Raw genomic sequence first — 22,208 nt, 5'->3', positions numbered from 1 at the left:
TGAGGACTCCGGGGACAGTGACCCTGGAGCCAGTGGCTCGTCATATCCCAGCCCTGCCTCTTACTAATCATACAAGGTAGGCCAGGTACTTTACACTCTTGTGCCCAAGTTTTCCTTATCTGTAAAATGGGTGATTAGTAGTTTCCATTTCATAGGATGGTTAAGAGGATTAAATAGATTAATAGATGTATAATACATATGTATATATTATATAATATATAATATATAATATATATGTATATAATAGACACACACACACACAATGAATTCACTGAAATACTTGTGAGACAATGTAAAAATATTAGCTATATTTATATTACATTTTATGCATGTTAAATATATTATATACTATTTGTACTTAATTTTATACATGTTTTGTATTAACATGTGTTCTTTCACATAAAACATTTGTGTACATATAAACACTATTATTTATATTATTATTACTGCTGTTATTGTTTACTCTATCTCCCTACAGGGATAGAGAAATCATGGGTAGGCTTTTCCATTTTCTTGCTTTCATCTGAGGTTGTAAATGTGGAGTCCCTGGTTTCTACAGACTCCTTTGTAATGTGCAGAGCAGGGCTTATGTTGGATTAAAACTGACTCCATCATTTGGAAAATGATAATTAACAATGAATGCCATGTAAATATTGTTTCTCAGCTTACTAGGTTACCCTTCTTTCAGATATCTTCATTGCAATTTCCGTAATATCATTTATTTCTTGTCCTATTTCAAACTCTCAGGCAAATAGAAGACAGAAATGTGTCAAAATATGTTATTCGTCATGTGGCTATTTTTAGATTCTGCTATCCCAATAACTAATTTTCAGAAAAGTAGGGTGGTTCTGAAAAGAATAGGCATTGTCTCTGTCACTTGTTTTATTGGAACCACAATGAGGGTAGACTTTTCCTGTGTCGTCAAAATCCTAAACAATCCATGAGTTATGCTTAGTCCCCAGTAGCAATAATACCTCTCGTACAGCCACTACCATCAATTAAAAGTCACATCCTTGCCTAGGGAGGTGGGTGGGGGAGAGGGGAGGGGTCATTGGAGGAAAGGAGGGGGGCATTTTAATACTTTCAACAATAAAGATACATTTAAAAAAAGTCACATCCTTGCCTTGATGGTAAGTGTGACATTGCATCAACCCCCACAAAGCCACTTCCTTTCCAGCAAGTAGAAAACATCTAGGAACATGAATTTTGCTGTTATTTTTTTCAGCTCTGTAGAAGAGGATTTTATCTGTTCTTGGCAAAGATGAAGTCGGACCTTTGGTATTTCTTTCTCTTCTGCTTCCAAGTTGAAGTTCTAACAGGTAAGTGGTCTATTGAATATTTCTTATTATGTTATAACTTAATAAGTGACAGTAGGAAAAATCAAAGGTAGAAAATTTACGCATCAAATAGAAAAAAATTTTATTTGAAAGTAAGAACAATTGCAGAAGGGCCCAAGTACGTGGATGGCTAAGGGCATTTGTCACTCATGTCACTGTTGATGACATTGAGTGTGTACTGCTTCCTTTGATATTATGTTTTAAGATAAAGAAAAAGGTTTCAGCAGTCCATTAAAATTTTAAATTACCTGCTTGGAGTTACCTTTTAGTGGATAAAGTAGAAGAGTGGCCTACTATTCTCAGAGAAAGATGAAAGGAAGAATGACTTGTCTCAACGGAATGAAAATGAAAAGTCCTGACATTGGGCTGGGAATTATTTCTGAAGGAGAAAATGAAATGGAAGGACTTTGAGAATAGGATTTTGATTTTAATCTTATCTGGGTGGTCTATTGTTAGAAATGCCCAGGCCTCCACAGAGTTTTCTCAACACAAAGTGTCAGAATCCCTCTAAAAGGCCAAGGAGTAGTGGATGATGTAAAAACACACCACAGCCCTTGTAGACATTAAAAAAAATAATAGTTCTGAAGTCCTCAATTCTTTCTATCAGGTGGCACATGTCAGACTCTATTTAAACAATTTAAATAATACTATCTACTAAATTGAACTAATATATGTGTTTCTACTGCTTCTTACCCTGTAGATTTTATTTAGTATTACATTTATTTTATCCTTAACTCTGAGCCATGTTTTTGATGCTGGGAAAAGAAAAGTGAAATTATATTAAGTTGGGGAGTTCCATTAACACTAAAAGTGAAATAACCACTTTTAGTAGGTATAATCTTATCTAGAAAGAATAAATTTTTTTAGTGGTACAAAAAATACACTAATTTTTTTTCCAAAAATAAAAAAAAACCCACCCAAAAGTAGATTGGTCATATGTTTGATCTTGCAGTGGCTCAAGGTGGCTCAAATGCTCTTATAAAGAAGAATGAGGAAATAGGATCTACTTATAAGTCCCAAGGGCAGTTTGGGACAACTTGCTTGTCTAACTGTGGCTTTTCTACAACCCAATGGAACCCTTTAGTGACATAAACAACAAACAAATAGCTTCAGAATTAATATTCATTCACTTACTCATCAATTTATTCATACTGCACCAAACACTTGCCATGCAGGAGGTACTATTCTAGCTGCTGTACATACAATGATGAGCAAAACTAGGTCAGTCCCTGCTCTCATGAAGCTAAATAAATGGTTGGGAGAAAGGCATTAATCATATAATCCCATGAATTAATGATAATTACTGGTAGAACTCAGTTCTATCATAGAATATAATAAAGAAGCCTATCTAGACTGGGTGGGTGTAAGAGGTGGGGTTGGGGAGTGTGGTTCATTGAAGTCTTTTGTGTGGAAGTGGCACTTAAACTGATATTTGAAGGACAAGTAGGAGTAAATGGGGAGAATGGTATGAGGGTTGGGAGGAACATTCCATTCCACGAGGAGAGTAAGTGCTAAGGACCTGTGGCAGGAGGGAGGAAGGTAAGGCCAGGGAACCAGAAGAAGGCAATGTGCCTGAGTACAGAGAAGGAAGGCATGGGGGATGATGCAAGATGAGGTTGGGAAGGAAAGCAGAATCCCAACATTGTTATCTATAGGAAGAACTAACTCGCACATTTTAGTTCTATGAAATTTTGCAAGACTTTTCCTGCACTGGACACTAAAAACAAATAAATAAAAGAAATTTAAAAAATTTTAAAGCCATATAGGAAAACATGTCAAATGTGTTTTTGTCCTTTGGCAAGGCTGTGGGAGTCTTAAAATGTCACAGTAGTAAATAACTTACTACTTTTTGACAAAATCTTTTTTCTGTTGGAACACTGAATTCTTTTGTGCATGTGTGTGTACTAGTATATGAATACAAATAAAAGGCTTCTATCTCCTGGAGTTACCTCCATATGCTGATGATAACTTTTTTTTTTAAAATTCAATGTGGAGACTTGAAACTTGAATGTCCCTTCTAGTTTTTATATCTATACTACTAAAAGGATAATATGTTAATTAGACCGGGCATCTTCCTGACGTCCTTCTGGACAAAGCTACAGTGGCGGGGCCAAGGCAGAGGCGGTTAGGGGTGATCAGGCTGGCAGGGGAGGGCAGTTAGGGGCGATCAGGCCAGCAGGGGAGGGCAGTTAGGGGCAATAAGGCTGGCAGGGGAGCAGTTAGGGGGTGATCAGGCTGTCAGGCAGAGCTGGTTAGGGGCGATCAGGCAGGTAGGCGAGTGGTTAGGAGCCAGTGGTCCCAGATTGCAAGAAGGATCCCGGATTGGAGAGGGTACAGGCCGGGCTGAGGGACTCTCCCCCAACCCCCTCCATGCACAAATTTCGTGCATCGGGCCTCTAGTCAAAAATAAAAAGAGGAAGACAGACTCAAGAGTTTTGATCCTGTCAACCACCAATTCTGATAGAATCTTTTGTTTGTCTGAGCCATGTTGACATAGACATGGGACTTTCAATAATCAATTAAAGAGCGTTTAAATGTAACTTTTTTGAATTTGAGAAGTCAAACTTTTAGCAGACAACATTTATATTCTCCTTGGGCTCAGCACCAAAAAAAATCCTTTTATGAAAGATTCAACAATGCCACCATCACCAACATCTCTATTGCACTCACAATTAAAACTCTTCATTTTGTACTATATAGGTCTAAAGCAAAAATCTCATAGTAGTATCTGTTTGCACATATTTAAATATGATGAAAGTTTCTTGTATATGTGAATCCATATTTTTACATTTCTACAGGCAGGTGACAGAATAATCATTAAGAATTTAAACCCCGTTAGAGCAAAGATCCAGACTTTGTTGCAAATTCAATGTGTTAAGCTCATATAATTTCATATCTAAGAAATGACAATCACAACATACATGTGACACCAATGTGATTACTTTAAGTGTTTGGGACAATTATATACCCAATATATCCTGAAGGAAAATACATATCTGAAAATACCTTCCAAATCTAGCCTAATGCATTAAGTGGCTCTTTAAGAGTGTGGACTCTGGTTTCAGATTATTTAGGTCCAAATTATGGCTTTACCATATATTGGCTCTATAACCGTGGGCCAGTAATTTAAAACCACAGTTTCTTCATCTGTAAAACAAGGATAAAAATAGACAATCTGATTGAAAAGGCTGCTATGGACAACAAATGATAAAGTGCGTGCAATGCATTTAACACAGTACTCAATACATAAGAAGCACTCCATGCTAATAAGTTATTGCTATTACTTTTGGAAGCTTTTGAAAGCTTAGATATTTATATAACTTCTAGACCTATTGGGCTTCAGAGAATTGGCTGGGAATCATTCAGTACTGAAACCAGGAAAGTCAGTGTTCGTGCTACCTGTCACTAACAGAACCAATAAGTAGAGACAAGGCCGAATCCTTATGGCGCTTTATTCAGATGGCCAGCGATCTGAGAAGATGGTGTGCTATACACCCTAAACACTGTCTCCCAGCTCATCTCAAGCTGATCCTTTTTATGAGAAGAAAAGAGTAGGTAAAGGATTTGGAATTCAGGAAAACAATTGGTAAGGGGTTTGGAATTCAGGGAAAATGACTAATCAGATAAAAGCTGCAATCTGGTGGTTTTCCGAGCATCCCTTCATCTGATGACTAGTGATTATCTGTGTCTGGGGAGCTGATGTTCTCTCCCTGGAGCACGAGGACTCAGATACCGTCTTGGTCCCTCACAGTCCTCCTGGGGCACAAAGGTGGAATTGCTTGCGGGCCTCCTGAAGTCAGGGCAAGTCCAGCCATACATTCCAGTCCCTGGAACAATAGCTTTCTACATGCATTAATTACCAGGCCCATTAACTATATAACTAAAGCTAAGATTGTTAAATTCTTGAGTTCCCCATCATTATGAGTCTTTGTCTTTGGACTGGGAAACAAGCGTCCTCCAATATCCAGTAAATAGGATCTCTTGCCCTGCCTTTCTTGCTCTTCTCAGCCTGTTGCAGGACAGTTACCAACCATGCTTACCCTCTATATTTTTCTATGTACAGTAGGTCTTTGGGTTACGTCAGAGATCCGTTCCTATGGCGCGACGTAACGCGATTTTTGCCATAAGTTGGAACCCACCTACTTAAGCACCTATGTCACTCATGTGGAGCACATACACAGTAGTAATGAAGTGAAACAGTAAACAAATTTAAAAGAAAGATAACAATTCCTGACCTTTACTTGTGGTAAATAAATAATAAAAAAACATAAAGCACATATGTAACAGATGTCAAAATGACGGAACTTTTTTTTTTTTTAATAAATAAATGGGAGATGGCGACGTAATCACGAAACAACATACCTCGAGTCCAACATAACCCAAGGACTGTCTGTACTTATTCATTTAACATTATTGAGCTTCTAATATGTTCCAGGTCCTGGGGTTATTTTGGGGACCATGATGCAGTCCTTATTCTTTCATTAAAAATATTTTTTCATTGATTTCAGAGAAGAAGGGAGAGGGAGAGAGAGATAGAAGCATCACAATCAGAGAGAATCATTGATCAGCTGCCTCCTGTACGCCCCCTATTGGGGATCAAGCAAGCCTGAATCCATGGCATGTGTCCTGATGGGGAATCAAACAGTGACCTCCTGGTTCATAGGTTGACCCTTAACCACTGAGCAACACTGGCAGGGCAGCAGTCCTTATTCTTGTGAAGCTCATATTAAATGAGAAAGATGGGCAAAATAATTATGCTCTAAACATATATGAATTATAAGTATATTGGTTTAAGCAAAATATTATTGAGAAAATAGAAGTTGTTATTTTTGGGGGTGTGTGTGTCTCAGGTACCAATTCAAAATAGTTCTTAAAGAATTAATAAGGGTTTCTAGGCAGATAAAGGGATAATAGGATATTCTAGTCTATGGAAATGGAAGTAACAATATAAAAAGAATGGCCAAAAATTTTGGTATGGCTTGAATATACTGTCTGAGATTGTCAAAGGATTTTGTGTCATGGCAATAATTTTTGACTATTTTTACCTCATAAGCAACAATGTAAAGGAACCTTTTAAGCTGGGGAGTGAAATGTTTTTTGGAAATACCATTTTGGGAGCAACCTGGAGGAGGGACTCAGAGGGGAGAGACTGCTATTGAGAAAGACAGTCAAGAAAATGCTTTCACAGATGAGGGAAGACATTGAAAGATCTGAATTGGCAATGGGAGGGGAGGTAAACAATGGAATTCATAGGCATCCTTGAGCTGTGGTGACCAATTGGATCAGGAGAGTCAGAGGGGGAGAAATAGGACGACTCTGAGATTCTGAGAGTCGGACAAGTGACTCCTTCAAAGAATGAGGTTTTTGGGTTTGTGAGTGAATATTGAATTCAGTTTGGAAATGCTAATTTTGGTGTGTCAGGGGATTTCCAGGTGGAGATGTTGAAAGGAAAGTGGAAATATTCCCTGAAGCCAAGGGGAGGGGTGGACTTGAGAGAAAGGTGTGAGTCACTGGAGCCTTAAATGTAAACAAGTTCACCCAGTGAACACCTTGTCTGTGTGCCCTAAGGGCTTTGCACAGCAGTTGAAGGATGGGAAGTATGTGGCTATTCATGAGTACTGATAAAATCCTCTCTCCCTCTCCCTGGAAGAGAGTTGGATCTATTTTAATCTCATGTGATTTTCCTAGGAGGACAATTTCAAATCAATGGCAATGAAATAACTAAAGAAGTAACTTGTTTGCAAATTAATTACTTAGTGAGTATTTGCTGCAGAGTTTTATATCACCTCTGGGATTTTTCAATTTTCTTGAAGAAAATCGTTTTTTACTAGAAGAAAATTAATCTTTCATTTAACTTAGAGGACAAAGCTTGTTTTATTCCCCAGTACAAATTCTTTGGAGAGTATGGAGCATATAAACAATTCACATGTTCTGTGTGTGTGTGTATGCTTTTTTATTTTTTATTTTACATTTTCTCCTTTTCCACATTTTTGGGCTTTTACCTTGTTAATGTTAAGTGTTTGGATTGGGCTTATTTTGCCTACTCTTCCTACTGATTTCAATCACGTATGGGTGCCTTTTAACAATAATACAAATATAGAAATGATGTATGTATTACATTTTTAGCTAGTAGACTCATAAGAAATGACAATGCTTTTATGAAAGGTGAAAAAAGTGGTAGAAAGCACATTTTTAGAATTTCTTAGTAAAAGATCAAATGTTACAGAAACCTAAAATAATCATTGTAATTTATAGAACTTGCCTCTATGTCACATTCCTGTGCTGTGCTCAGCTAAAGCTTATCATGGTTTGATTACAGAAAATGTGTTTAATAAGCACTATCAATAATGTGAACTCAGGAGATCTTATCTTTCTATCACCCTGACACCTCTGGGAGGTTTGTGGTTAGAAGTCTGAGTTAAGGAGACCAAAGTCAAATTGCTGATTTGTCTCACATCACTGCATTGTGTGAATTTTCTGAATGTTTTTGTTAAAAGATTTCAACCAGGGATAATACAACTGCTTACAAAGAGTCGCGGCAGGATGGGTTCAAACAAGACTGTCTTATACTGAAGAAATGAAATAGTTTAGATATTAAATGAATCAACTTGCAAATAAACTTTTGGACCATAGGGCAATTCTCAGGGGAATACATTTTTCGTCAGAGAATTTTCTTAACAGCTCCCCAAAAAACAAAGATGCAAATGCTTTTATCCTCTGAAAAAAATTGAAAACCTAAAGAAGTCACCTAATATAAAGATTCTGTTTTTTCTCTTGAAAACATTAGTCTATGGATATCAATAGTAATATTATAAAAATCATAGTTAGCAGCAGTTAACAGGTTTGAACCTCTTTTGGGAAGATTGTACCCTACAGACATGTAGTCAACGTGATCAAGAAGATATAGTACCTGCTCTCTAGAGCAGCGATTTTCAGCTGGTGTGCCACAAGAATTTTTAAAACTTGCAATACCTGACTATTTAGTCAGGGACATTAAACTCTTCCCCTTAGATTGTGAAATAAAAATAAATGACAACAGCCAACACAACAATAGCCATCTGGTGTGAATGAGTCAAAATTAAACTTTTTTTGTCAGATTGGCAAAAAAATATATCTTTTGGGGTGCCACAGAATTTTAGTAATTAGTTTATGTGTGCCATGAAATGAAAAAGGTTGAGAATCGCTGCTCTGTGGTATTTATAATCTGAGAATACCAACAAGAAGTAAACAGATATAATATCAACACAAAAACTAAGACTTAATAACCAGATTTTAAGACTCATTACCAGGATTCAAGAGAACATATTCTTATTTGTATTTTTAATAGTGTATTAAATGCTAAAAGACATAGCATGGTGATTGTATCACAAATCACTCACGTGCTGTGGTTAGGAAACATCTAGATGTGTTAGAATACTCATTGGTCCCAGAACCCCTGTACATTGGACAAATATAATGACTGTGTACTCTGGCGGTCCTGATAACCAACCAGATTTAAACCTGACCTTCCCTCACATAAAAGAGCCAAGAAAATCATTAATCATCTAAACACATCTTTATGAACTTGGGAGATACAGGTAAAGAACCTGTTTCTTTGAAGCTCAAACAGATAATTTACATTAGAATGTGATATCCTTGTTGAAGAGGTGTCTTTTATGCTTGATTGTATATTTGCATGTCCTTGTTTCCAGAAGAAAGGCAACATGGTATAGCTAACCTTAGGATCATATCCCACCAATGAGCTATAATCCTGGGCAAGATGATCCCTTTTTTGGTTCCAGTTTAGCTTGATAAATGTAAATGTAAAATGAAAGGCTTAACTGGATCATTTCTAAGAGCCCGTTGGTTCTTACATTCTATAGTCAATGCTTCATCTCCCAGATTTATAAATATCTACATATTTATCCATCCATCCATCCATCCATCCATCCATCCATCCATCCATCCATCCAAGAGGTATTTCCTGTGATCTACTACATACCAGGTACTATTACAGAACTTGGAATGTATCTCTATAATAAGATGAACAAGACCCCTGATTTTAAAGATTACATTATGGTGGGGTAACTAGACAATAAACAAGTAAACAAATAAACCAGATAATTTCAGATAATGATAAATACTTCATCTCGGGTAATATGCTATAAAATGACTTGGGGTGTGTTTTGGATTGAGTGGTCAATGGTTGCTGGAGAAGTAAGAAGCATATGAAGATCAGAGAGAACATTCCAGGCAAAGAAACATAATTTCAAAGCCCTAGGGACCAGCTTCTTGTGTTTGAGGACTAGGAAAAAGAGCACCATGACCACAATTCAGAGAAATAGAGTGGGTCATTCGTGTCATTGAAACCAAGGTAAGGAGTTAGATTTTATTCTAAGTGAAATGGGAAGGCCCTACATGTTTGACAGGCATGGCAATGGCACTATCCAGTTGTGTGTGTTAGAAAATCATACTGGTTTCCTTGAGGAAAATGAATGGTACATGGGAAAGAGTGAGAGCAGAGAGTTAGGAAGCTCTTGTAGTCCCAGAGAGAGAGATGATGCTGGTTTGGATAGTTGTAGTTTAGATGGAGGAGAAGTGAATACATTCTACTGGGCATAAAACAGGAAATTAAACTTTCTTCCTGTAGACAGATTTTAACAGTGGTGAACACTCAGTCTGTGGTGAACACTCTTTATCTTCATGTGGTTGCCTGCTTCCATAAACCTTTCCTTGGTTGTTGCTAGTGACACTCCCACCTTAAATTAAACCCCAAATATTTCATGCACCCAAAAAGTTATGTGACCTTATAGACAAATAATTTAAACTGCCCAAGCCATCAGTTATCTGTACATGGAAGAATCAGACTTGATGTATGATTTCTAAGTTTACCAGGTCAGTTTGCATATGATACTGGGTAGAGGTTGATGTTACAGGAAATATGTATAAGAATGTAAGGGTGTTTACTGGTATAAGGGTGTCTGAAACATGGACAAGCAATGTATGTAAGAATGTATGGGTATTTGAGATGGAGATGGTATGTTAGGGAGAATGAGGAGAGTGTGGGAGAGGACATTTTGAAGGATGATTTTATATTAAGAGTTGGTATCTGGAGAAAATTTAAGCATGGGAGAAAGGAACAAAGGGCAAGATGAAAGAGATTGGGGAAGGGGACACTTGCAATTTTTAATTATTGATGTGGCAGAGGAACTGATCAAGCAGATTTGACCCCCAAGCACTGGCTATAAAAATGGTGGTTGAATATTAGCCTTGGCGATAAAAACATTCAGGGAGGGTGAAGAAAAGATTCTAGCTGTTTCTCTTATTGTATAAAGTAATATACAGATTTTCCTTAAAGTGTCTGTCTAGCCATTAAATGCTTCAGTCATGGTTACAGGTATAACCTCCTTTTGATACTGTTTTTCAAATGTTACCAAAGACTAAGGAGAATTTGTGATTAGGTATTTGAGCAAATCTGTTCTATAGATGCCAGAATAATTATGAAGCAATCCATTAAATGCCATACCTAGTTTCTTTAGTTGAAATCATTCAAATTACAAACAGATTTGCCAAGTGGTTTTCCAGATGGAGAACTTAAGCATTGAGTATGTAGAAACTTAAGTCAGGCTTTTTATCACTACATCTATATATATAAAAGCCTAAGTGACCATCTGACCATTTGACCGTCCAACCGGTAGCTATGATGCGCACTGACTACCAAGGGGCAGATGCTCAATGCAGGAGCTGCCGAGATGTGGTGACCTGGCAGCTGCAGTTCTCGGGTGACACGCCTGGAACCAGAGAGAAGGAAGCCCGATTCCAAGGTGTGTCACCCCCTTGCAATCTGGGACCCCACAGGGGATGTTGGAGAGCTGGTTTCGGCCTGATCCCCACAGGCCAGGCTGAGGGACCCCACCAGTGCACGAATTCATGCACTGGGCCTCTAGTTTGATAATAAAAAGGTGACTAGGTAATTTTTACATAAATTATGATAAAATAAAAAATTAAGCATGTCCAGTAGAAATGACACTTAGGAAGGAATCTCCAGTTACTCCTCTGATGTCAATGGCACAAACCATTGGCCATGTCACTCAAGAAAACTTGAGGTAGTCTTCCTAGCCCTACCAAAATACTTTTCATTTTTCCTAACTCCCTGAAATAGCCCACTAAGATGCTGGGACAGAGAGGGGGTTATAGGAACATGGTTTCTTCTCTGGAAGACCCAACAACAAAGAAATAGCTTTCTTGCAGTCTCAGATGGTATGTTCTGATCCTGGATCCATGGTGACTAAGGGTTAGAAAGAACTTTAAGATGTTTCGGTCTCACTGCCTAACCCTAACTGTAACCATGAACCTAACCCTTTCACAGATGAAGAGACTGAAGTCAAAAGGGGTACTCTAGTCACAGAGGCTTGCTAATGCCAGGGCCTGAATTTGCCTCTGGTTTCCTTGGGAACCACTGAATTGAACTTCTTCCTTCTTGTACCGCCAACCATTTTGTGTGGACACAAAAGGGGAAAAAATTGATGACAAAATCATCTTCAGAAATAGAGAGCAATGCATTTATGTCTGTTTGTACACACAGTGGCTGCAGAAACTTTTAGTCCAAGATGTCTTTGTGGTTTACTTACTGCTGTTATAAAGTCCTTGGGAAATTTACTTTGATTATTTCTAAAGGAACTGAGAACCAGCCCACTGATTTTACCTTCTACAGCAGACAGTAGAGACATAAGCATCCAAACAATAGCAGCAACATAATTTACTCAGACAAATAAGTCCCCAAGCAAAACAACTTTCATTTTTATATAATACAGACTTCATCTATACTCATGCTATTGGTTTTTCCCCTTTGCTTATATTATCCCCTCTATTTTTAAAATGAAATAAGCATTGTTTTTATATACTTTAAAAAATTTAATTCTAGAACAAAACATCTATAAAGAAAAGTGAGCAAACATAAATTTCTTGTTGATGAGTAAGTTATAAAGCATACTACCTCATTCCTACAATCACTACAGGTCAAGAAATACAACATTGTCAGCACATAGAAGTCTTCCATGCCTGTATTTTCCTTCCTGGTTTCAACTATTCCAACTCTTCTCCCCTTTTAGACTGAACTTTGTGATATTCACTGAGGTTATATATTCTGTTTCTATCTATTCTTTTAGTCATTATCACAACATGCATACTTCACTTATCAAAGTTTCAAGTTACATACACCTTTACTGTCTTTCTAGACAATATGTTCTAGGTAAGTGGTCAGCAAACTCATTAGTCAACAGAGCCAAATATCAACACAGGCGGGCCGCGGGATACGCACCGCAGGGGAGGTACATTGTTTTGAGGTACCTTCGCTGAGGTCGACCCCTTCCAACTCTCCCATCCACACTCGTCTTGTATACTTGTTTCAGATGATGAGTGTGGATGGGAGAGTTGGAAGGGGTCGACCTCAGCGAAGGTACCTCAAAACAATGTACCTCCCCTGCGGTGCGTATCCCGCGGCCCGCCTGTGCCGTGTCTCCTGTCGCCCGAATGACCGACACCCCCCACTTCTTCTAACGCCACTTCTTCAAAATAGACTCGCCCAGGCCGAAAACTGACTTCTGTGCATGGGCCACAAAGTTTCAATCGCACTGTACTTGCACACCTGCACGTGGTATTTTGTGGAAGAGCCACGCTCAAGGAGCCAAAGAGTCGCATGTGGCTCACGAGCTGCGGTTTGCCGACCACTGTTCTAGGTTGATGGGTAGTTTCACCACGTTGAAGATATAAGACATAATTTCACTGTATCATGGCTTTTATGGTTGTTGCAACATCACCTGTCAATCTAATAGGTGCTTCTTTGAAGACAATCAATCTTTTTTTTCTCTCCCTCTTGCTGTTTTTAGGATTTTCATTATGTTATTTGTAGATGTAAGTATTTTGAAAACACCTGCTAGTGATTTGTTGAGATTCTTGAATCTGTGGATTATGACTGCACTGTGAATAAATTTTCTAACCTATTTTTCCAGTTTATCAGCTCTCTCATTAGCTTTAATACTCTTAACCTTTCCATTGAGTTTTTAATCTGTGTGGTTTTTTGCCAGTGTTAGTTGTTGATTTTTGTTTTATTCAAATTAGTTGATTTTTTTTTGAGTTTTCTGTGCTCTGCAGTTATTATTATAAGTTTGTCTTTTGTTTCCTTAAACATAGTAAGCTCAGTTGTTTTATTTTGTGGGTCTGATAATTCAAATATATAATTGTTTGTGGATTTGTTTTTGTAGTCTTGTTTCTATTATCTTATTTCCCTTTGTGTCTGATTATTTTTTTATGGTGTGTTTGTCATTGTATTTAAATATTATTTGTAGATATGATTTGAGGCCTATAAATTTTTTCTTCCTGGAATAGTTTGCATTTTACTTTCAAAAGCCTCTGGGTAATAATAATAATCTAAAATCACCTTAAACAAAATGTAAGAATTGTGATAGACCATTGAAGAGATTCGAAGGTGGGTTATAACCTGCATGAGGGCTGGTTTACTTCTGGTTTACCTGTACTCCAAGGATGTAACCTTTGGGGATCCAGCTTATTGAGGAAAGGGTTTTCTACTAGATTCCTCACTTTTCACACTCTGGGAGTTGAAACATGAAAACAAAAGTTTGAATCTGGGAGAACAGCAAATGCTTTCAGAGTAAAGTAGCTCCTAAGCTCTGCTTATCTCTCTGAGTTCTAGTTCTTCAAATTTAACTAGTATTTTCTTCTCTTTTAATAATATTTCAGGAGATTTTGTTCAGCATTTTAGTTGTTGGGGTATGGGGTGAGTTTGAATAACCTGGACTGCCATAACTGAAAGCTAGAATACCTGTGTGTATATTCACAAGCAAACCCCAAGTTGAAAATCTATTCCCAAGTAATATGAGAGATATACATTGAAGTCTACAGATATTAAGAAAAATAAGTAACTGTGGCAAATCTTAAATAAAATTAAGGCAACTGTGATAAATCTTAAATAAAATTAATAAAAAATCTTACGTAAAATTTTAAATAAAATTTGTGCAAGTAGAGTTGTAGTAAATGAATCCTCCTGCATAATGCTAGTCATATTATAAATTGGAGCAGTTCTTTCAGCATTAGTAGATGCTTTAACAAATTATGATAGATTAACACTATGGCCTTTTATACCATCATTACAAAGGATAATTATGATGACTATGTCAAAATGGAATGTTTATAACATTAAATGACGATGGAGGAAAACAAAATAATATGCTTGCTATATAAAACAAATATGTATCTGGATGAAAAAAAGCAAAAATATTTCAGAATAAAGATAGAGATTTTAAAACAAGTAGAAAACTCATGATAATATTTTCCCAAAAACAATTTCAGCATAAAAATTTCTCACATTAAAAGAAAAGAAGAAAAAAAGAAAGGCAATGAGCAGTTTGAACTTACCCTATATAATAAAAGGGTAATATGCAAATTGACTGAACGAGGGAATGACAGGTCACTATGATGCGCACTGACCACCAGGGGGCAGATGCTCAATACAGGAGCTGCCCCCTGGTGGTCAGTGCACTCCCACAGGGGGAGCGCTGCTCAGCCACAAGCTGGGCCTAAGCTGTCAGTTGGACATCCCCCGAGGGCTCCCAGACTGTGAAAGAGTGCAGGTCAGGTTGAGTAATCTAATAACTGAGAATCTGTAGCCAGGCCAAAACCATTTCAGTCTCCTCCTTCTGTGATCCCTATGTAGCTCACAAAAACAACCTTGGCTTCCTAGAAGATTAAAATTACTTTTAAAAAATGAAACAGTAAGCAAAAATCTGCAGCCTTACTTTTTTTTTTTATCAGACTTTAATTTAGTTTTCAATGGATGAGGTTTCGAGAAGACACACATTTCTATCATTTGAAAATGATGCATCTGTTCTTTTACACTCTAGCAAGAGAGTATAATATCAATGTATATTTAAATATAATCACTTATTTTTAGTTTAAGCTATTTGTACTTTTAAGAATTTTTTCTTAACTGCATCATTCCAAAAATCTCTTCCCCAAACTTTCGTTGTTTGACTAAGTGCAAATCCTCCCTCAATTTCAATATTAAAAATCATTTCCTCAAAGTGGCATTTTCTTATTTAAAAAAATATTTTTTATTGCTTTCAGAGAAGAAGGGAGAGGGAGAGAGAGATAGAAACATCACTGATGAGAGAGTATCATTGATTGGCTGCCTCCTGCATGCTCCCTACTGGGGATCAAGCCCACTACCTGGGCATGTGCCCTGACTGGGAATCGAACAGTGACCTCCTGGTTTATAGGTCGATGCTCAACCACTGAACCATGCTAGCCAGGAAAAGTGGCATTTTCTGATTCTACAATAGAAATGAGAACCAATCTCACCACCTTTATTCAATTAGTACTCCATTCCTTACACAAATTATGGTGCATTACTACATATTTATTTATTTACCATCTTTTTCCAAAATGGAAGCTGCCAAAGGGCAGGAACCATATCTGTTTTATTATACTCTGTAAATATATTATCTAATACACTGCATATTATATATTCATATATGACAAGCTTCTGGTTAGGCTTCTTCTAGGGCACAGTTTTAACTATTAAGTTCTTTTTTTGTTGTGAAGTTGTTTCATTTTTATGCAATAGAGGTGACTTTATGAAGAGATTACTTTTGTATTCAAATATAATTATTAGGGCAATCTATTCCTAAAATGTTGCTTTTGCTTTTTTTTTCTTTTTATCTAGAAGAAATCGATGATTTTTTCAAGTCTAAAATATTTACATTTCACAATGGAGGTGTACAAATGTTATGCAAATGCTCTGAGAACGTCCAGCAATTTAGAATGGAGCTGCTGAAAGGGACGCAAATAATCTGTGATTTCAGTAAGACAAAGGGAAGCGGAAACACCGTATCCAATCAGAGTCTGAAATTCTGTCAATCATCCAATAACAGTGTCTCTTATTTTCTGAATAACTTGGACAGTTCTCATGACAGCTATTACTCCTGCAGACTATCAATTTTTGATCCTCCTCCTTTTCAAGTGAAGTTGAAGAGCGAATATTTGCATATTTACGGTAAGACATTGCTTTCATCTTCTGGATATAAGTGTACATATGCATTTTGACTTTTCTTGCTAATGAAAACAAACATAAGTATATTTTGTGTTGGAGTTCATTTAGGTGCAATTGATGACAATTACTTATGATGAAAATATGTAAGAGATGATTTATTAATAATAATAGATATTAATCAGTAATATGCAATTTGATAATGTAGATTGCTGACTTAGAAATAGATCATGTTGTCTCTAAAACAAATATGCCATTGCCCGGCTGGCATGGCTCAGTGGTTTGACCTATGAACAAGGAAGTCACAGTTCGATTCCCGGTCAGGGCAAATGCCTGGGTTGCAGACTCAATCCCCAGTGTGGGGCATGCAGGAGGCAGCCAATCAATGACTCTTTCTCATCATTGTTGTTTCTACCTCTCCCTCTCCCTTCCTCTCTGAAATCAATAAAAATATAAAAAAAATTAAGACACATATGCCAGCAAAAATCATGAAAAATGAAGACAAATATCCAAACCCATGGCTTAATGACTATTACTTCTATTCACATAAGGCTTAAGGCTGTGGTTTTTGCTGAATTTGCAGAACGCAGTGAAATGACTGAAAAGAACAGTTTTATGTCATCACTTTTTCTACTTATTTTTTTGCAAAAATATAGACAGAAAAGTCCTTTTTATTAGTCACAATGGTAAACATATTTGTATGTACAGTCCTTTACGTTTTAGTTTTTGGATCCTTGCTATAATACTAAAATGATGTTGTTTACTATTTACTGGGTTTCATGGTTGCAATGAAGACAAGCTCATTTGATTAAATCGTTCTTTTACATTTGTTAAAAAAAACCCACAAAACACCACCTTGGGATTCAGCAGTGAAAGAGGGGATTTGATTTTTTGAATTTGTTCTTAACATTTCTTTTTTCTAACCCAGAATCGCAGCTTTGTTGCCAGCTGAAGTTCTGGTTACCCATAGGATGTGCAGCTTTTGTCGTCGTCTACATTTTTGGATGTGCATTTTTATGTTGGTTTAAAAATAAGGTGAGCAATGTCTATCTTTTCTTGCATCAGTTTTACTGAGGAATATCAGTGGTCATGTACTCATCGAAGTACATATTACTCTTACGAGAGTAAATGGATCAACAGGTAGACTACTTTTTCTCTCTCAAGATATACCTACTAACTAAACTACTAACTTGGAACAGAAGCTTATTTTATAACTGCTTCATTTCAAAACTTATTCGATGGTTTGCAAAGAGATATGTTGTTATTATTCAACAAGGATGAGACAATTGAGGCCCATAAAAGACAAAAAGTCAGGAGGAAGGTAAAAACATAAAAATAGATGCTTCTTGCTTTTAAAAATTATTTAACATGGGCTGCACATTTTATTCTAAGCTACCTAAGAGTCGGGACAAAGATGAAACTGTTCTGTTTCACTCCATTGGTTAATTAAGAAATAATAATAAAAAAGGAGACATATGTAATACTCTTTGTAATACTTTAAGCAATAAACAATTAAAAAAAAAGAAATAATTAGTGAGAAAATCTTATAAGGTACCAGTAGTAGCTGAGAAGTAAATGGCCAGCTTGTTTCCATGGTAAATTATTAGGGTTCCTTATTTTAAAAGAAAAACCACTGCAAAGCCATGCAGAATGATAAAACAACAAGAATCTGTGCTGAAAATATCCTTTTTAGCCTTTTGCAATACACGTTCTCAGAGAACTTATACCTCCCTGCATGATGCAAGTCTGCTAATGCCCAAGTGTATCCACAGTGTGATCATTGACCAGACGGTGAGTATATTTGTGCCAAATGGAATATGAAAAAAGAGATAAAAAGGAAGAGAATGAGATAGAGCCCATGATCTAATTCTACGGAGGAAAGAACAATAAAGGCCAAAATGAGGAAGTCAGCTTTTTTTATTTAAAACCCTTTTCATGTTGTTCTCCTACTTAGCCAAAAGTCAGGACCCTAAGTCCCATTATAACATTTCTCACATACCACTCCTACAAAGAATAGAAAACAGTAAACAAATAAACCAAAACAAACAAACTAACAAATAACAGGGATGGAGATGGGGGAGAGCAGATGACCAACCTGTTTTCTGACTTTCTCTTTCAGAGGCATCGATCCAGTGTGCATGATGCGAACAGTGAGTACATGTTCATGGCAGCGGTGAACACGGCGAAGAAGCCTGGGCGCACAGGTACAGCAACATTTAGGGCTTAGGGAATGGAAGAGCTGTCTTCATAGTAAGCCTGGAATTTTCATTTATGATTTTTAAAAAATATATTTTTATCGATGTCAGAGAGGAAGCCAGAGGGAGAAAGAGATAGAAACATCAATGATGAGAGAGAATCATTGATCGGCTGCCTCCTGCACACCCCCTGTTGGGCTTGTGCCCTGACTGGGAATTGACCCCTGACCTCCTGGTTCATAGGTCGATGCACAGCCACTGAGCCACACCGGGCTTAACTTATGATTGTAGAGGGAGGAATAATGCCTCTAAGTCTGACTTTTCGTATTTTCTGTGAAAAACTGAATTTTTATTTTACCTGATTTTATGTTTTTCTCCAGTGAATTGAAAACAAACAAGGTTATAAACTACTATTAAAATTAAACAAGTTCATAAATCACTATTGTACCAAAGAAATTTTCCAATTGATATTTTAAAAATTGAGATGATTCAAAGTCTCCCTTGTTAAAAAAAAGTTCATTAAGTCATACAATGAGATTTACTGAATATCAGTTAAGTGCAAAAAATCACTGTGGGAGATATATAGATACATGGAGATTTTAGACTGAGATTTGGAAGCCAGATCTGGGTTGGTGTTAGCAAGGGGAGGAAGGAGGAATTGGTGAAGATATTGTTAAAATGTGCAAGTTTAAAGAACTTGTGTATATCACAGAAGGCCAGTTAGGTGGGAATTTGACCTTTTCCATTCAGATTAAGTGTTGTTAACTTCAGTGTCATTAAGTTGAGGAGCATTCAGAAAAGTTGAAGCATCTATTGTAGAAAAGGTGTAAATTTTATGCTTTAGAGGTTGCAATGATATGAGGTATATGATGAGATAGAAGCCATTGCATTTTTGCCACAACTCAGTGGTGCAGAACTTATATTAAAGAAACACACGAAACATCTGCCATAGAATTAAAGTATAGGGAGGGAGCTAAATGCTCTTTTCGTCCATCTCACTTTTCAGATGCAAGAAATTATTGATGCTCAGGGTGTTCAGTGACATCTTTGTTCCCCAGAGATTGATACCATAGCTTTGACACTAGCAAAGAGCTTGTGTTTCATATAACTTTATATTTAAAAAAACACATTTCTCTTAATCTCTGTGCTTTTAATAATGTGTCTGCTTTGGTATGGAATTCTTAAAACAAACCCTGAGACAGAGACTTGTGGGCAAGTAATTTAGGTGGAAAGTGACTCCAAGAAGAAGGGGTGAGGGAACAGAGAGAGTGAGACAGGTAAGGAGGAAACACAAATGGAGGTTGCATTACTGAAATGTCAGCTAGAGGCCACAGGATCTCTGAGGAGTGTACAGATATCTTCCATAAGTGGGGCTTTATCCATTGGCTCCCACCCCCACTGCTGTAGGGTTGCCTACAGAGCACCTTAATCTCCCACGTCCTGAGGGCTCAGAAATCTTCAGAGAAAACCCTGAGGCAGAAAAGCAGAGAAATGCACCATGGACTATTGTGCTAGCTAGAACCATCAGTATGCACAAAGGTGTCCACCCCTTGAGGCTGAAATCAGAGGTGGGTGGTCTCAATTTCCATCTACCAAGCCTAGTACATCTCTTCCAATTGGATTTAAACAAATAACTATGCAAATGGCCAGAGAGTAAGTTTCTTGAGGGGAAGCAGGACCTTCCTTCTCTATATTCTGAAAGGATTACACATATCCAATTCCAAGCAGAGCCTGACCCAGCACCTCTGTCAAATATTTATTGAAAGATTATTATGTGATGATCTCACTCATTTATGGATAATTAAGACCATTATAAACTGATGAACAAAAATAGATACAGAGGCAGAACAACATCGAACAGACTGTCAAACTACAGCGGGAAGTCTGGGAAGGGTTGGGGGGGGGGTAAGAGATCAACCGAAGGACTTGTATGCATGCATATAAGCATAACCAATGGACACAAGACACTGGGGGGTAGGGGAAGTCAGGGGAAGGTCAAGGGGAGAAAAAAAAAGGAGACATATGTAATACTCTTTGTAATACTTTAAGCAATAAAACAAAATTAAAAAAAGAAAGATTATTATGTGAATAGCACTGTGCTGAGTAATGTGTGCTGGGCAGAGGGCGGGAAGACCCAAGACCGTCCTTGTGTTCAGTTTGTAATGTCATTGGGGAGGTGATATGTTTGCATGGATGGTGGAGTTACGTGTTAATGTCAAAAGTACGTAATTGCGAAGTGTACATTTCAGATAACATCTGTTATCTAGGAGTTGAGAGTGGGCTGAGCAAAACTGTATGGAAAATGTGGACCTGGTGCTGGGTCTTGACTGATAAAGAAAAGTTTGAATGGGGTGTGTCTGTGTGCGTGTGCATGTGCATGCATGTGTGCGTGTGCACGTGTTTATAAGAGGCAGGAAAAGGGGGAAAACTTGAGGAAGGAAATGGGCGCATGGAGAGCTTTAAAAGAATTTATGTTGCATTGTTGTTACAGATGTTGCTCATAACTTGGGACTCTCTAGCACCCAGGCATGAACCACGTTGGCCATCTCCCCGCTACTTGAAGTGCAAGATTTCCTCATTTCCTGGACCCTGGAGAGTCTGGCTTGATTCGACTACATACATCTTCTACTGATGTTTTGTTCAACCTGGACCAGTAACTATATCAGTCAACAGGGATATTAACAGACTGCCTCAGAGCTGCTGAGTTCTATGGGAACAAACACCCTCTTGCAACTTAATAGAAAGCCGGGGTCACGTGTACCAACAAACAGACCTGGCTGGGATGGAATCACTTTCACATCTGCTAATAGCCAATAAAACAAACACATCTACAAACATTGTTAAAATACGCCAAGGGTACAGAATCCACAAAGCAAACGGGCCTCTGAGGGCCAGCATCGGTCCGCAGTTCACTAACAGACTACCTCTTCTTCTTGTAGGATGAGCTTCCCTTTTTAAATCAGACAGTAGAGGAGTTGCTTCGAAACTGTAGCTATTTTATTTCTGAGGTGTCAACGTGTGACTATAATGTACTGATGCATTAGTGCACAGTACTCTTCTCCAACTTCTGAACTCCCGTCCGCCACTCCACCAAGAGTTTAGATACCTTCTGCTCTCAATTTTCTTTTTAAAAATACTTCTACATGACTATTGACAGATGCTCTGAGGAGGGAGCTATGTCTATGTTTTTTCCTCTATTTTTTTTAATATATGAGTATAATATATGAGTATATATTATACACACACACACACATACACACTCTGATGAATATGGTTTACTTATATTCTTCCTACAAGAATAGACGTCTTTTTTCCCCTAGATTAAGTTAACATGGTGTATTTTCTTGACTTGGTTTTAGTGATAGGAAACATTGTCCAGAATCGAAAGTGACTTCATTTTATGATCCTGTTTTCTACCATTACCTATGTTTTCAAGGTGCTATTAAATTACAAGCTGGGCTATTTTTGTAATCAAGGTCCTGGGGTAGAGACAATGATCTACTCAGCATCAAAGCTGCAGTCTCCGGAGGTCACTGCCTAACTCGGGCCCTGCTGCCTCTGGGCTCCACTGGCTGAAATGAGCCCCATCAGCCTGGAGCAGCCATCAGACCTGGATGGAATTCCACGGGTTGA

General features: G+C 37.6%; 1 protein-coding gene across 1 annotated transcript; it reads left to right on the top strand.

Moving 5' to 3' along the window:
• Window positions 1-1,147: 1,147 nt before the first annotated feature.
• Window positions 1,148-21,766, top strand: ICOS (inducible T-cell co-stimulator). Its single transcript, XM_005874270.2, has 5 exons — window positions 1,148-1,319; window positions 16,057-16,386; window positions 17,309-17,415; window positions 18,500-18,584; window positions 21,067-21,766. Exons 1-5 carry the CDS (start codon window positions 1,262-1,264, stop codon window positions 21,105-21,107), a joined length of 621 nt encoding a protein of 206 aa, XP_005874332.1. The 5' UTR covers window positions 1,148-1,261; the 3' UTR covers window positions 21,108-21,766.
• Window positions 21,767-22,208: the final 442 nt, after the last annotated feature.

Source organism: Myotis brandtii, unplaced genomic scaffold (genome assembly GCF_000412655.1).
Source record: "Myotis brandtii unplaced genomic scaffold, ASM41265v1 scaffold43, whole genome shotgun sequence".
NCBI classification, from domain to species: Eukaryota; Metazoa; Chordata; class Mammalia; order Chiroptera; family Vespertilionidae; genus Myotis; species Myotis brandtii.
Note: the sequence above shows the minus strand (reverse complement) of the source record. Positions and strands in the feature narration are given on the sequence as shown.